We start from the raw sequence: 18,179 nt of genomic DNA on the forward strand, positions 1-18,179 counted from the left end.
TTCAGCCTCTTTTTGGAACATCCCAGCAATTCAAAAGAAAAGGAGATATTTAGTTTACTTCAAAGTCTAAACTCACTGAAATTTGACTCGCACAAAGGTAAAACTGACACTTATCAAAGAATTGGAAAGAAGAGACACAATGTAAACATAAATAAGTAATTTTATAAATAAAAAATAAGCCTACAGCTCAGCATCTACAAGAATAATGTTATCTAAACAATTAATAAGGACATTTACTGTGCTGGAAGTGATAGCGATTGAGAAAAACTGCAGGAGACAATTTTAATGAATATCACTTTCTGACCTCAAATGAAGTAGTGCTTGTCAATGTGCATTTTTAAAGCAGGTATATTTTAAAGCACATCACAGAGTGAATACATAATCAGGCTGATAAAACTCAACTCCAAGAAGCTGCTACTACAATTTTGTCTATGAGAACAGAAAGTGAGGATAGGTAAACATGAGAACAAAATTTTAAATACAAATACCTCTTAGCTCCTCTTCACTAAACCATCAATAATTTCGCTCTTTGGAGAAACCGTCTCTGATTCTGTCCAGCCTGTTTCTCATAAGCCCTGGTCTGTCGCCTCTGCCTCTCAGCTTTCACAGCTGCCATGACTATGGCATGTCTCTTCTTTCCTTCTCTCCACCCACAGCACAGGTAGGTGACAGACACTGCCTGGGTGAGGCCCCTTGTATTGTGAGCACCTCTACCAAAAGCAGCTCTGGGACTTAGCAAAGCTCCTCCTTTTGCCCTGCCGTAGGCCAACCTGCACCCTGCCAGAGTCCAGCCCAGCCTGGCGCAAGGCCCAAGTGCAACCAAGGACGGCCGGGCACATTGCTGACCTGGCTGCTGCTCTGGGCACAGCTCACTGAACAAACCCATGCCACTCTCTAGTCTGAGATCTCGTTCTGCTGTTTCAGCTGGACCCCAAAAGAATGGCAGCACAAATGCTTTTAATTGCCCAAAATACTGCTGTCACATCATATAACCCTGCAGTGATCGCTTTCAGTCTTGGCTCACCTTTTTTTCTGTCCCAGGCATACAGCTCCTTTATTCCTAGCTCCTCCAAAGACTTGGTGAGCTCCAGCTCTTCCCCAGTTATGCCATCCCGCAGAAGAACAATGTGCTCTTGACTGACTTCACACTTCTCACAAATAGCTGGGATGATGCTGTGGAGAGGAACCTCTGGGCTAACTCGAACCACAGCCTTCTGTGTCTTCAGGTAGTTCACTACCAGCCTCACAGATTTCTGCAAAAACGAACATAAACTCTCAGTCTCCCTTCTGTGATGGATAGGCCCTCTTACAGTCAGAAAAGCACTGGGGATTTCCATATTGTCTTCCCTATTCCTAGGCAAACTTGCCCCACATTGCAAAAAATACTGTTTGAAAGAATAAAATCTCAGACCACCCCTTCCACTGAGGTGACATTCACAAGAGCATGTGAAGAAGGAAAAGGAATCAGAGGCAGATGCAATGTAAATGTTTACAAGTCCCAAGGTAGGAGAGTATAATTAGCTATAGTTATTAGAATAACAAAAAATTCAGCAAACGTTTGGAAAATGACTACTTCTCAATCTTCACTGTACTGTGAAATACATTTATTAATGATCAGCCTTCTCCCACATCTTCAGTGAAGACAGTACACAAAATATCACCAAAACACTATCTCCACACAATCCCCCAACACTCATTCATTCCAGCCATTACTGCAATTTTCAATTGCCCCAAACTTCAGATTTTCATTTATCCACATCAACATACCAATTTGTCTAAATGTCTAGATTAGCCTCTGCCAATCTATATGCAAAACTGTTAAGCAAGTAAAGCAGCTTATAGACCATCCCAAGACTTTCCCATCTGGTTCAAAGATGGAAAGATTGGAAGAAGTGAAATCATAGGAATGGAAGGATGTTTCATGGCATCATTTTAATCCTACAGAGTACTGACCTCAGGGACCCTTGGCAAAGGTCGCTTTGCCTTCTCTTCAGGAATCTTCTCTTTCAGAAGTACTGTCTGTACATCCAGTGCTCCTATCAAAGTGTTTGGCTTGTAACTCAGAACTTGTTGAGTTCCCGAAGACTTTAGTTCAAGACTATGTTGGGATGGATTTAAGTGATACTGGCTGCATAAATCAACCAATACATCCATCACAGCTTTACTACAAGGAAGAAGAATTCACCGTTAGCATGAGAAAAAACTGTTGCCATAAAATTTACCTCAGTTTTAAGATGGAGGGATAAAAGACAACACAAGCTGTGGATGTGCCACTAGTTAACCATTTTTGTGAGGGAAGGGTGCTAGTGCTTTTAAATGTTAAACAGATCAGATAAAACGATAGTAATTAAATATATTCACACTTCAGTGTCTGTTTATGACTTCACAACTAACGATTCAGTATCAGGTAGACAGCAGTGCCAATCAGCATAACAAACATAAGCCAAGAGGAGAGAAAGTGCCTCTTACCTACTTCCAGATCACAGATCACAGAATATTTTGAGTTGGAAGTGAGTAAACTCACAAGGATTCAACAAGTCCAACTCTTAAGTGAATGGCCCGTATGGGGACTGAACCCACAATCTTGGTATTATCAGCACCATGTTCTGACCAACTGAGGGTCATAATGTACTAAATCCATACATTAAATGCTCCAGTTCAAATCCTCTTCTTTAACGTGAAGAAAATATATTAATAAATTATGAACTCACAGTCTGGTAAACTCCACCTAGATTTGAACAATCACATAGCCAAAAATGGAGTACTTAAATCCGGAACAAACGCTAGAAAAAGCTTATTTTTCCAATTTACAGCTTTGAGTTCTCCACATCCATTTGATACCAGCAGTAGTTTCCAGTCCAATAGATCCTGTCTATATTTATTTTGGTGGAGATATTAACCCTATACAAAACCATCTGTACCATCTGGACCAAAACCATCAGCAACTTTTCCTGCAGTATGATTCTTAAAACATGAGGTTTTAAAAGAATCAGCAACTGTCCCTCTCATTTCGTGCACAGAGGTACTCCATTCTGTGTCAATGGAACTCAATATTCACAGGAGCTTGATACTGCCCAATACAACAGATATGAACTGTGTTCCCCCACACTCCAGAAATTCTCCTCTACCACGGTAGGGTTCTTTTATTTTCCCAGCCTTCCCCTCAAAAATTCCATACAGAATCAGAAAAAATAGGTTTATTAAAACTGGTCATTTTTCTAAAAAATTTTGGTTTCATAAACCAGTCTGTCACCAAGAAAACAATGTATGCTAAAAAGAAAAAAAAAAAAATTATCAGCTGTAGCTGGAACCTGCCATACAGTGGGATATTTGTCTTCTAGCATAAGTGAAAACAAATACACAGACAGCAATTTGCTCAAAGAACTGGAACTTCTTTTAATGTTTAAGCTGGAAAAACTGTATGTAGATTCAAAATGCAAGCAAATTCAAAGAAAATAAAATCCTCCACAGGTTATTAGCCAACATCATTACACCTGTAGCTTAAGAATTACTCTTTAAACTACAAGCTGTTGGCATCCGGGAAACTACTGTGTGCAGAGCCAACAATCTTCTTTCTATAGGTATGTTGGTGGCCAACAACTGCTCAAGAAGTTGGTGAAGATCACTGGCGGGCTAATGGAAACAACAAATAGAAAACTAGAGCAATTCCTTATTACCTGGTAGGTGACAGCTCTTCTTATACAAGAGAAGAGGAAGGACCTTCTTTACAGTAACCTTTTCCAAGTTTAACTGAGTTACACAGTGTAAGCTGGAAAAGTGGCAAGTGTGGAAAATTTAAAATAACACGATCTCACTGAAAAGGAAAGAACTCAGAAGATGATGACTGAAGATCAAACAAGGAAAACAGATGTCATTAATATGTATATTAAGGAGGCTTCAAGATAGAGTGCACTGTGGCAACTGCTAACAGAGAGAACAAATACAAATGTGTAGAGTCCAAATCAAACTGTATCAGCTTATTTAATGATTACTCATTCTGATATATCCCAAAGTAGAAAGCATCTGTATTTCACAACCATGTTCAATTTATACGCTACATACCACAAACCAACAGACATTTACAGCTACAAAGTCCAAACTACAGGAGAATCCCACCTACACCAGTATTCACATGAATATTCATTAAGTTGTGCAGCAGTTCGCACCTTTAAAAAGTGCTTATCAGTTCTCCTGATACAGATCTCAACTTGTCTGTTTACAGACATATTTCTTTTAAAGTAAAATTTGCATCTGTTTGCTTTCCCTCAGCCTTCTTACTATTGTTTCAGAGAAAAGTAAATTACAAGGCAGAATAACAATATATGGTGTCCTATGTGCATGACATTTATATTTAAACTGGAATAGTAATATATTTTTGTATATTTTAGTGCATAATACTGTGATAATTCATTCAAATTTGGACAGTTATCTTGCCTCTTGAAAAAGTATTTTTAAAGAGAAGATAGTTCATCAAAATAACAATTTGCGATTTCACACATATACTACTGAAATTATAAAATATATTCAGCAGCAACACTGCCACAACTATAACAAGATCAGAACCCACGCCAGCCATCAGAGAAAATAAGTTACAGATTATCATGTAACTTGTAGAAATGTGTGTGGATAATGGACAATTCAAAAATCCAGCCAAATCTGAGGTTTCACCTTACTGTTGATTATGAACTGGCACGCATTAAACGTAACACTTAAGGAAGTCTGCAACATCCCAGCCTGAGCCATGCTACTCAGAATACACAATTGTTCCATGAAAAGCATCACCAGCCTTCATCTGCACCATTTGAAAGTGTAGTGGAAGCTTTTGAAAAGCTTCAAAGCAAAGAATATGCTCTTTAAAAATGTAAATTTGGGGAAAAATTTTCACAAAACTTTTGAAGTGTAAAGAAAAAAGAAGAGCGGGAAGGAGAAAAGAAGGAGAAAAGAAGGAGAAGAGAAGAAGAGAAGGAGAAGAGAAGAAGAGAAGGAGAAGGAGAAGGAGAAGGAGAAGGAGAAGGAGAAGGAGAAGGAGAAGGAGAAGGAGAAGGAGAAGGAGAAGGAGAAGGAGAAGGAGAAGGAGAAGGAGAAGGAGAAGGAGAAGGAGAAGGAGAAGGAGAAGGAGAAGGAGAAGGAGAAGGAGAAGGAGAAGGAGAAGGAAGTCCACAAAGTTCAAAATTCTTGTGTTTCAAGTGAAGTAATAGAGATGGGAAATCCTTGCAATGAAGTTATTTTTATATCAGATTTCAATGGCACCAGCTTGAAAAAAAATCCTTCTAAACCATAATACAGTTCAGCTTGATTTTAAATGGGAGTTTTATTTCAAGTAACTCCATGTATATGGTACACTCAGAAGATAGTCACTAAACACAGCAAGACAATGGCAATCTACTAATTTAGACCAAGTTTTCTTTCTAAACTTGGGCTGAATATGGCTCTGGGAACATGCAAAGAGTCAATCATTCCTTTGCTTCCATCTTGTTCCACACAGATCTCCACTTCTTTTACCCTGCTTGGATATCTTGTACAGAGCCTCTGTTTTAGAAATTCAGGCAGGTCTTAAATCTAAAGCTGAAATGAAGTTAAATCTGTCCTGCCTTTCCAACTATTCAGCTAAGAAACACCTTACTTTTTCATTGTAGTAAGATGTTGCTGAAATTTTTGGCAAGTGACCAAACACTACATAATAGACACCAAAGGTTAATGACTGACAAGCAAATACGAGAGCAGAGAGACAAAACTGGAGCGTGAACACAACTTACAGCTCAAATAAGAAGGTCCATATATCTTTCCTTAGTAAATGAGAGTATTTGGGGTCTGTTTTGATATTCTATTACTGAGCTGTGTGATATTAATGTGTGATATTAATGCAAATTCTGGACAGTAAAGAATAGCTACTTTGTCAACAATGGTTATTGTGCTGAAGTTCTGATCAAGTTTCAGGTGACTGCTTGTTTCCCATTGCTCTATGTGACAGAGGCCTATGGTTTTAAGGAAGTATAAAAGAACTGAGATGTTTTGAGTGTGGTTTGGCTTAACCGCTTTGGTTCACACAGAGAAATCCATTTTAAAATACAGCCTTGTACATCTAAAAATAAATGCACAGGGTAAAGCTGTATTCTACGAAATGAAACCAACCCTCTTTTTACGTTTTACTTTAATGCTACAAATGCCTTCCAATACCTAAAAATGGCCTACAAGAAAGCTGAGAGCATGTGGTGATAGAAAAAGGATAATAGCTTCAAACTGAGAGTAGGCTTAGATTAGATATTAGAAAGAAATTTAGGTGAGGGTGGTGAAGCACAGGAATTGGTCCAGAGAAGCTGTGGATGCCCCATCCCTGGAAGCATGAGGAGCTAGGTTGGATGGGGCTCTGAGCAAGTCCCTGGTGCATGGCAGGGAGATTGGAACTAGATGGTCTTTAAGGTCCTTTCCAACCCAAACCATTCTGTGATTCCATGATTTAAAAAAAAAAATTTAGAAAATCTCAAACTGGAGGAAATAATCTTCTTTATTCAGGTCAATCTACAAATATGAATCTCAACTAAGAATCTACAGTAGCAATTGACTGGAAAAGAGACATAATAGTGTAAAGTGGGTGGATGACCTGAAGTCACTAATTCTTTCACTATTTGCATTTAAAACAGAAAATAACATTCCTCATTATTTTCTTATGCTTCAAAGGTACTCCATGAAAGATTACAATTTTTTCTACACCAGAAAAAATGTACACACTAAGTAGCAAGCTGTATCCAAAAAAGTTCTGGTAGTGTGATAAACAGACTCATAAATGTTTTCTATTTCTTTCCCTGGCTTGCTCCTGTACATTTGGCTCTTATTTTCCATAACTGAGCAAGTCCACAGAAGGAACATCAGGATGACACAAAAGATGGGACAAAGAACTGTGCTTTTGGAGCCTTAGGACAAGATAGGTAGAGACCTTGCTATTGTCTGTAAGTATGAACTGTAGGGTTACAGAGACAGACTCTTCTTGCCAGTGAACAGCAAGAGGAAAAGTAGCAAGAGACAAGTGCTGAATAGAAAATACCATTTAGGTACAAATAAAGGCAGTCCCCATAAAGATGCCTCCAGTCCTGGAAAAGAAGCGCAGAGAAGTCCAAAAACCTCCTCCTTGGAGGTATTCAAACTTGCCTAGAGACTGTGTTTCAGTGGCCTCTTCCAATAAAAATTTCAGTACAACTTTTTTTTTTTTTTTTCCACTTCGCCTACACTGAACTACTTGTAGTTTTGACCTGGTTCTTATTCAGTATTTAGTTAAACTAATCTTAATCCTTTTGCCATGCGCCCTGTTTATCTTCTCCTAAAACACCTCTTTAATGTTTTACCAACCTGGGCTGATTTCTCACCTTCAGTCCTTCCTGAGACACTGTTGTATGTTGAGCTATAAGCCCACAATAAAGAGTCACTGAGAATATGTGAGAATATTCTTTCTGTGGTTACATTAGCTTTATGCTCCATATAATGCATACTCTGTACTGAACTCTGTCCTCCAATTTTTGCACAACTGGACTACAGCTTCAGCTAGTTCATTATTTCTTCTAGTGTCCTGCCCTCTGTGCATTGTTCGTATGAGAGAATTTGTGTAATATGTAAGATAACAGCAGGTGCAACAACTGTCCAGCTTACTTTTCTGCATATTGGTCATCCATGTGCTGACAACTCCAAACCAAACCTCCCCTTGCTTCAAATATCCCTGGTTTTCTGCAATGCTTTTCAAATACTAATGAGTTCCAAGCTGCTGACACTTAATGTCTGTATCTGTGTGAATCAGGAAGTTCTCTTCAGTGCCACCCAGTTTGAACAAAGACAGATCCATGATCCCTTTATTTAGGTTACAGGTTACCCACTGAAAGTATTACCTCTGAGAATCACAAACAGAAAAGTGGTAACTCGGGAGCTTTTCTACTTGTTTTCCATCTAAATATCTACCCATCACCTCTCAGACCTGTTAACAGTTCTACAGATCTACATGGATTAAATGTGTACATGGCCAATGCTTTACCTATCCTTCAGCACATCAATTAGTGCTCATACACAGAGTACAAACACAGTACATACAAAGTGCAAACACAGAATAGTGTTTCCCTCCTTTTCAAGGGAAAGTAGGCTAACAGTTTTTCATGAATACATGTTTTTACATGTAGAGTTCCCAGGGGTCAATTATTTCAAAACGAAAACAGTTTGTTAATACTATTCTATTGCTGCACACACTCCCTAAGGACTCAGCTTTGTACTAATATATGCACTATATATTTCCAAATTCTCTAACAAATTGTGTGCTACACGATGGCAATAAATTGTTAGAGACTGTCAGCTTGAGTTAACTTTTATACAGAAAACAATTTCAAGGTTCCAGATTCCAATAAAATACCTTTAAATAGCACACACTTTTTTCCTTAAAGTGTCTTTCAAGAAAATTTAATATGAATTTTCTGCCTTCTTGCTCGTATTTACAGGAACTTTTTACATAGAGAACAAAGTTAAATTACAACATGTTGCTTTGCTTACATACAATGAACAAATTGAAAGACATAATTTTTACTTTTAGTTAATTTGTAATAATCTTAAGTGATACTAATTAACTACAGTATTTATATTTTCAAATATAATCTGGTGTAATTCATTGTTCTGTGAACTGCTTTCCTGAAATTACAGAATCATTTTTCATTATAAATATGCCCAGGGCAAGGATTTGCAAATTTTTTTGAAACAGAAAATATATTTCCCCAGGGTAGCCAAAAGGAGATTTTGCAGAATACAGTTTTAATGATGGGAACAAAAATACTGAACAGTATAAACATCAGCAGATTTTTCTGAAATGTACTTCCAGGATAGTATCAACGATAAAAAGAGTGAACAGGGAAAATAGTTCATTACCTGCACTGGCTCTTACACTTGCCTCAAACTAAAAATAAAATTAAAAAAAAAAACAAAACCAAAGAAACAAAAAACCCATAAAACCCCCCCCCCCAAGCCCCCCAAAACAAAAAAAAACAACAAAAAAAACCCCAAACAAACAAAAATAAAAAAACAACCCAAAACCAACACATTTTTTAAAAGCCAGTAACTTCATCATTTATTGTTTACCCCTGAGTATCATTGTATCTCATAGCTGTTTAGTTCACAATATCAAAACAATACAAAAAGTTGAAAAAACAGGGCTTTCATCCAAACATGGAGACTTAGGAAATTTCACCCCCTAAAAGTTTCAGACAATCTTGACATTATTATTTTTCACTAGTCTACGTACCTAAAAACATAACCAGGGCTAGTGTACAGAAAACTGCATCTTCCAGTGATTAGAAAGAATAGCAGCACACATGAGGTCAGTTCACAGACTGATGCCACTGTAATACAGGGTTTATTACAGAATGTCTTTTATTTCTTATTTCATGGCTTGTTAGGGTGATTAATTCCCCTTTCTCAGTTTCTTTCATGTTCCACTTCCCACAGCTGGCTGTAAGTGTCTCTAACATCTCCACTCAAGTCTTCAAGGTAGCACTGAGGGAGAACAGATGCTGCCTAGGTTAGGCACCAGAGATGTGCAGATTAGCACATTAACACAAGCAGGAATTTAATTGCCACCTAAATCAAAGGCCTAGACTTGTCATGCAGACCCTGGAGAGAAATGAGCACCTTCACAGACAACAAAGAGAACATTTTGGTTGCTTAGAATGCTTAATGCAGATGACATAAATAATCTCACAGAAATGGGTGAAGTTTCATATTTGCCATTTTTTCAGGTTTTTGTCCACAGACTAAAGACTCTAATAAACAAAACAGTCTAAGTGTATGTGGTACATAATGATAAATACCTATGTGAGACACAGAATATTTACTGTACAGGGATGTTCCTACTTGTTCTTTGCTCCTGTAGCTTTTATGTTCTTCAAAAAGTCACATTAGAAGACCACTCTTATAGTGCTCTTGGACTGCTTACTTGGGAGGGAAAAAAACGTTTCTAACCATACGGCAATTATCTATGTCTCAATAAAAAATGCTGCATGACTATTGTCAGCTCCCAAGTGGCTTGCATTTGACAATGAAATACCACCTTTCTTTGGGATCCAACGGTCAATGAGTTTCATGTCCTGCTCCACTTACCAGGCCTGTTCTCTTCTTTTTTTCATTAAGTTCGAATCTCCCTAAAATAACTCTAACACTACATGTCCTATCTGAGAGCTCTGATAAGCACTGCTTTCCTTTCAAATCTTTAACATCACTCTGGCTTTGGGGTAGACACCCACAATTTGCACACAATTCCTGAGAGTGGATAAGGGAATACTAGTTTCTACAAGAAAAGCAGTGGGGAGAAAGAAGTCCCAGACACCAAACACAAGTTTACACATCCTCCCTGGCTATCAAAACGCACTATGAAGGAAACAGTCAACACAGACTAATATATATCAGACCAGGAAGTAGTGCTACTGGAAGGCAGACTAACTACTGAAAACCACAAATGTAAAATAAGCACAGAATCTGATTTATGAACAGACACCTACATACCTTTTGAACATGGTGTCACACTTTCTACAGTTTCTTGACTATTCCTGCCCACAACACTGTTTGCTATGGTTTCATCATAATACTGTTTATATTTTTGAAACTTCTCTATATTATTTCCTAAAGTAATGTCTTTCTCTTTCAAAACAATTTACACAGAAAGAATGAGGATAAAGAAGAGCTCCTACAGTGAAAATAATTATCTCAAAATTACCTTTCCAACACAATTTGCTCTTGATCGTACCCAGTAAGTTACACAGAAAATCCCTGTTTCTTTCCATGGGGGGAAAAAAATACACTTTTACATATAAAAGGCTTCCAAAATACGAGCAGATGCTTTGCTGTCTACACAGCTTTACAGTAATTGTGAAGGCGGGATCTCTAAACTCGATGAATCGTCTTGCCAGCCTGTTTCCTGGCATGCCTCCAGGCACTCATTCTGTCAGGACTGTTTGCCAGCAGCACCTACTTCCACTGCAGCAAGCCCACTCTGGATTATGAGATGTGATAAAACCTAAGCACAGTGACACTACATGAAAGGGACAGATCCGCACACGTGCTGTTCCATGGGGAAAACAGTGACACAATTCCTGTCCCAGAAGAGAGGGTCTTTTATACATGGCTCTCAGGACTCTGGTGCAACAGCTGCTTTAAATGCAGAGAAAAGCATGACAGAGAAGTCCCATAAACTCAGAAAGATGGCATCAGCAAGCATCCCACGGGGAACAAAAGGCTTCAAAAAGTGGGAGTAATCAAAACCTTACCTTCCTTGCACAGTGCACTTCTGCTCCACTCCACTGGGTAGAACAACTGTGAAGTCCACCAGCCTGTTTATCATGTTCTCTTTCATGCTCATAAGGTTCTGATCAGAAATTACAGCTGTCTCTGCAGGTGACTTGTGCTCACTGTGAATTCTACTTGCTGCAGAAGGTTGATTTGGTGGAGGGGGAGCACGAGCTTTCATTCTTTTCCTTGAGAAAGAATGGCAAGAAGAAAATTAATAACTTCCTGCAAGAAAATCCCAACACATTACTAAGAAATATATGTTCTTTTGGCCATAATCTGAGATTGTTTTTAAAAGCTCCTTTAATGCAAGTAATTTTTTTGTTCATCACTAACCTTTCCAGTGCAGTTGCACTTTTATTTTTACCTCCTCTCTAAAAATATGCTAATTTTTTAATGATAAACTCACTCCTACTGTTTGCTTTCCATGCCCCAGGGGATGAATCAGTTCCATAATTAGTATATGATATAATCATTTTTCTGTTGAGTATGAAGCATACTCCTACAAAGTGAGAAACAGAAATGCTGGGTCCAGTCCAGACCTGACTCAAGAAAGAGTTGTATTTACGTACATGAATGTTTCCTCCAAGTCAGAATGGCAGCAGTGGAAGCAGGGTGAGGTTTCATTCAGCTATATTTGGGTTCCACAGTATTACTCTACTTGAAATATTGTCTCTTCCTCTGCTCTAAGTTAGTAGCATTAAATCTGGCTCATCGTACTTCGTAGGGAAGCTCCATGAAAAGGTCAACTGTGAATGATATCACTTCTTACCATGCAACACCAACACTACAGCTCTTTGAAAGCACCCTGAAAGGAACTCATTCTTTAGTAGCAGGCTATGCACCGTGTGTGATACACAGAAAAACTGCATCAGCTTGCACCAAACAAGCCTACTTTACAGAGATATAAACCCACCACAGACTTGAAATTTACTGCTTTGGCAAGATGCCAGACAGATAAGCGACATATGTGTGCTGTTAAAACTTCTGAATAGTTGGCCTCATGCCAAACACATGTCTAAGAGGATTAACTCTGATGATTAATACTCCAGTGACCTCTTCTGACTAGATTTATGCTTAGTTTAAGTCAGATTTTATTGTAACAGATGGGAAAAGCAGTAAAATATTTACTCAGAAATTATTATGGAGGCCTAGCGCCTGCATTTTTTAATCTGCCTGTTTTTTTTTTTCTTTTTTTTGGGGTGGAGGAAGAGATTATGACTCTTCACACGATTTTCACCCTGCAAACAACATTAACTGAGGTCCAGAAAGGAAGAGTACAGAAAAAGCACTCCAAGCCTTAAAAGCCGGAAAAGCTTAGTGGTCAAATCAGCCAAGGGCAAAACCGTGTTCAGGGGGAAAAAATAAAAACTGAACTGAAACACCAAATCAAACTCTTCATTAATAAGACATAACCTCCATTTTCACAGATAAAAAGACTAAACGTAGAGTTTGTATTACCACTGTAAGCTCCTGCCAGAAGAAAAAAGCAATACCTTTATCACATTAACAAAAAAACCCAACCCAAAACAACCAACCAACCAACCAAAAAAAAAAAAAAAGTGTTCAGAGGCAATCCAAACCCTCCATACTTTGTAATCAGTATTTGCATTTGACCAACAATATCTGTGACACAATTTGCAAAAATTCTTTACACTTCCTTGAAAATGCTCATTTCAGTGAGACCTCAGCAAGGCAGTGTCAAATCAGCAGCGATGAAGATATTGTCTTTCCCTCCCTGTGTGCATAACAAATAGCATTTCCTACAGATACGCAGGAAGAGCTACTGGGTTATTTACCAGTATTGAGAAAGTTCTCTTTCATCAGAAATTTCCTTGAACATTTAGTTTTTATCCTATATGCACTGAGAGAGGCATGAAGTCATCAATCACTAACTTGCGCCTTGCATGCTCCTCCCCATTGAGGTGATGGTAAGTTCTCAGCATTGACTCTCCATAAACAAAACTCTTAATTTATTTGTCTATTCAAGGGAAAAAAAAAAATGGATTAATCTTCTGCCCAGGTCCCTTTATGTTTAGCTACAGTAGTTATTTGTAAGCAGGCAATGACAGACATGGGCATTTTGCATACATCCAGATTCATGGCAACACAGCCTTACAATCATGCAGTTTAAGAACATCAAATCAATTTATAAATTATGTACTTCTTGCCCTTAATATCAACTACATCAATAGAAGTAGTTATAGAGTTTAACTTGTTTCTTAAAACAAGCTTTTATTTTTTTTTAAGCTTGTTCTATAATGTGGGAGATAATTCCAACACAGTGCTCCTGACAAAGGGGGTAGCAAGAAAAGCAGGCAAGTGTTCTCAGCTTGGCAGAACAAGCCGCAATTATGATTTACCTTTTAAATTCCAGATCACACAGTGAACAAAGGTAGAAGAAATAAAGCAATGGTAATTAAATAATCATGAAACGGAAAAGCTAAAACTGTAGACACTTGAAACTTCAGGGAAGAAGTGAAGAAAGACTGAGTTTTGAAGCTGGTGAAGGAGCTGGAACTAAATCAGGAGTATGCTAGACAAAGTGTTCTGTGGTGATAGAATAAACCTGCCTGAGGTTTTCTATGGTAACAGACAAACCAGGTCAGACACCTTAATGAGAGTATAATTTTTATATTTTTAATCTATTTTTAAAAAACTTTTTAAGCACTCCTCAGCCAGTTCTTCAGTTACAGACCTTGTATAAAACTGCTTGAGGCCAGGGGAGAGAGGGGGGGCAGTGTGCACAGTGTGTCAGCAAATCAGGCATCACACCAACAAAAGCATCAGCCATACATTGACCAGTGATGTTTACTTTAACTCCATATAACATCTAACAATGCATATTCTTTTTGGCATTATGCAGACAGGGCCTTTTAGATACTACAATCCTCCTTTTCTTTTGTGCAGAAAGGACAGGGCAAGTCTGCTTCCTTCAGAGACATCAGAGAAAGGAAAAGGGAAAACATTCCCACTGCAGCCTCTCTAACCTAGCAACAGTTCAGGTGACCTCATACGAACTTTTCCACAATAGTGACTTACATATTTTCACTGTGGCTGCTTGAAATTCCTGGTTTTCAACATTTTTCAAATGACAGATTTCAAACTATTTCAGTGGAAGCAGATCCCTCTGCAGTTCACATTTGTGGAGTGATATGTGGCACAGATTTGGATTTTCTAGCCAACTTTCTGAAACATCTCTGTATTAGAACGTAGCTCCATGAATCGCAGGCTGAAACCCACAGATCTAGCTCTACGTTGGATCTGACATGAGGAGCTGCTTTTTCTGACAGGCTCCAGCAAGTGCATTCTGAAGGTGCCTAGACGCCTGTTAATACTATTGAATGTGAGTGAGAAAAAGAATTCATCTTTCTCTGTCAGAGCACACAATGGTTATAAAGGACAATATAAAAGCCCTCTGTAATAAAAGCCTTATTGTTACCCCACTAAAATAATGCACAAAGAAAGTGAGTGATTTAAAAGCCTGTTTTAAGCATGGGAAGCAAGGGTACTTCCCATGCTATACTACAAAAGAGTTGCATACCATTCTTCAGTGTGAGATAAATTCAACCTAAATTTAGTTCTGTCCACAAACATCTTTCACTGTGCTCACTATTGAGATACCTGTTAAGATGCTGTACCTGCTCCTAGTCTGCAGAAATTACAAGTGGGAACACTTCTGATCTATGATCAGGTTTAACCCATGGCTACATGAATGCTTCCATCCAGTCCTTGAGACAGAGACAGTGAAAACAAGCAGCAGATTCTAATACACAAATGTACAGTGGCTTTTACTGAGGCTTGAACTATTTATTCTCACGTAACTGTAAACGGCAAAAAAATTGCATATAGTCATGAAATAACTAGGCAGAATTTATAAATCACCTACCAGCACTGTTCTCAATAGAAGCACCAGGTTACTCAAGTTGGAAAAGGAAAAACAAGGAAACTGACCAATAAGATCAGTGGTTCTGTAGTTCAGCACAGAAGAAATACAAGAGGAATGAAGTTTCATCGGATTATATACTTCAAGACAAGGTAACACGAGCCCTTTGGACCTACAATTTATTAATATATAACTACCAAGCAGCAGGATGTAACCTGGACTTTACAATCCCATTCTAGAAAAACATGATCTATCTTTCGAGCAGCAGTGCTCCTGGGACTTCCACGCCCATGGCAAAGCTATGCAGAGATTGCCCTTCTTCAGATAAGGTCTAACACACACACACACACAAACAAAAAGAAAAAAAAACTGAAAATGAAACAGTAAAATGCTACCTATTTCCACCCTTTCCATCAAATAATCCCCTCTGCCATGTAAAACAAGGGCAACTTAACAGGTACACAACAGACTTCATTCCATGCATGTCAGCAGGATTTTGGCAAGTGCTCCATAATTCACCAGTTTGTAGAATCTGGTCCTTTCAATGTCAGCTCTCTCTAAGCATTCATTTTAAACAAGCAAAAACAGCAACAAAAGCACAAACAGACACACACACACACACAGACACACAAACTGCAGGAAAAAAAAAAAAGAATATTAAAAAAAAAAAGAGGTGAAAAAAATCCCCACCAAGAAACCTCAAAAACCCAATCCAGCAACAAAACCAAGAAAATTCCAACCCAAAACAAAACAAAACCTTAACCATCCCTGATTATAGCAGAATTATGGAAAACATTCATTTCTTTATGTAACAGCAAACTAGCACAGTCTGATTGAGTCAATTTGCAGTCTGGTCAAAAGGCTGTAACATGCGCAAAGAGTTTTTCTGTGACAGTTGTGTACACCCCATCTTATAATTAGGAGAAATAAACCAACATTGCAAGTGCTCAGTGATGAGCAAATAGAGAAAGAGTCCCTTGAGTGAAAACCAGGAAAGATGGCAATAAACATTCTTGCTTTTCAAATGATTGGACTCCTACAGCCTTTTGAGGGAAAATCTGTGCATATAGGCAAGCAAAAAAGAATGCAGATGAGTATGTTCACTCACTTGGTCCTTTTCCCCTGGCAACTTGCACAGCAAAGTCAGAAGCCCAGCCCTGAGGCACACACCTCACATTCCAAACCACCAAGACACAGCAGGGTAGAAGTTATTCATGCTCAGTGATCTAAGATGTGAAGGAGACGTCTTTCAGAGAATATTTCCTTTTCATTCGTTGTGTGTTGCTTATGACAAAGCAAAGAAAACCCAGATCACTGGTTAGGAAAGAGACAACCACTATATCAGAATAAACAGCATGCCAAGTTTCCTATTTGTAAGTAAAATCCTTTCAGCTTCTGATGTAGCAGGTCAGAAAAATTGTAACACAACACAAATGCAAAGCAAATACAAACAAATCAGCAGTAAGATAAAGGCACCTCAAGAATTCTGAACATGGCAACCAAAGTCAAATCTCTCAGAGATTGAGAACCAGCACCAGGAGAGTATGACAACATCCATGACTACTAAAGAGGCACAAATTCATCCAGACAGCCTTACAGCATAAACTAGAACTCCATTCCACTTCACCATCTGTAACATTTAAATTAACCAATTAAATTAAAAACAAAACAAAAATATCAAAGAACATTCTCAAGTTTACTTGGTCTATCACAGGCTAAATATACTAATTCATTACAACTACGTGCAACACAGGTAATGTAAACCTTTAAATGTCTTATACAGGTTACAGGTCTAAAATGCATTACTATTGTAGTAATTTGTTTCCAATATTATTTTACAATATTTTAGCAAATTTAATAATATTACACAAATATTAGGATTTTCGAAGAGCTGAAATCTTCAGCAGACACTAAGATGGAATGAACTAGATTACTAGCAGATATGGCTTAGGCAACAATTGGGGTTCTCTATTGTATTTTTTTTAATAAGTTGTTGCTTTGTTTTAGCAGTCTTTACTCTGGATTCCATTTCTGGATGGCTATTATAGTATGTAAATATTTTATGCTTTTCTCTTTTCAAACATTTATTGGAATTTCATATTACTTGTAAAAGATCATTCTATTTTTAAGGCAGAATCACACTGACAGACACAATGAAAATTATTTCCTTGCAGGCATGATAAAGTCACCCAAAATAGAACAAGAAAAAATAATTTGTTTCTGGCAAAGAAATGAAAGTTATTTAATTATATTTTTGATCTTCCATTTGATTCTACTGATGAGAAACCCTACAGCTTTATGTACTTGAAAAATAAAGTCTCTATGCCAGAAGAAAAGAAAAAGGAAAAAAACTAGAAGCAAATAGAATGAAGAGATAAATACAACTTCTACAGATGAATACATCTGTAGAAGAGGAAGCAGAGATGGAAGTATGTGATCATGGTTGCCCAAGGGTGAAGCTAAAGAAAAATAAACAGAAGTCAAGGTGAGATGATACAGTTTAATGCAAGTAGTTCCTAATATCATCTCTCTAATTTCAAACTTTCCCCAAATTTAACCAATAAATCATTTAAAAGTGTTGGGCTGCAATTTCCTGGTCTTGGATGTGTCAGTGAATAATTGTTATGAAACTAGTTACTAGGGGCATCTCCCCATTTATGACCCATTTCATGAGTGGCTGGAATGTGTCCCAACACACAGCAGAAACCTGGCCACTCTGGACCTTGTTAAATATTGCACAGCTGCCAAAGAAGAGAAAACGGGCTTCTGTCCAGGCAGGACCCAGACTCCTGCACTGACACAACGTAGCTGAACTGCTGAGGGCTCACCCTCTGACAGGAAGACCAAATGATTTGTTAACCTGTGGCTGGTATCCTCAAATAATCATGTTTTTATATATCATCCACACATTTATTAAGAATCATAGTGTACTACCTCCCAACAAAAGCCTAATTCTCATTCCATTCACTAAGGCATCTCCTCAAGACCTAGG

At 38.0% G+C, this 18,179-nt stretch overlaps 1 protein-coding gene across 1 annotated transcript in view; it reads right to left on the reverse strand.

Moving 5' to 3' along the window:
- Positions 1 to 18,179, reverse strand: part of COBL (cordon-bleu WH2 repeat protein) — a 155,735-nt gene that overhangs the window by 108,724 nt on the left and 28,832 nt on the right. The window contains exons 2-4 of the mRNA XM_062511003.1: positions 11,283 to 11,489; positions 1,954 to 2,164; positions 1,025 to 1,253 (exon numbers count right to left, since the gene is read on the reverse strand). Coding sequence (XP_062366987.1) covers positions 1,025 to 1,253; positions 1,954 to 2,164; positions 11,283 to 11,489 — 647 coding nt within the window. The remainder of the gene's footprint in view (positions 1 to 1,024; positions 1,254 to 1,953; positions 2,165 to 11,282; positions 11,490 to 18,179) is intronic.

This window comes from Cinclus cinclus, chromosome 1, assembly GCF_963662255.1.
Source record: "Cinclus cinclus chromosome 1, bCinCin1.1, whole genome shotgun sequence".
Lineage (NCBI taxonomy): Eukaryota > Metazoa > Chordata > Aves > Passeriformes > Cinclidae > Cinclus > Cinclus cinclus.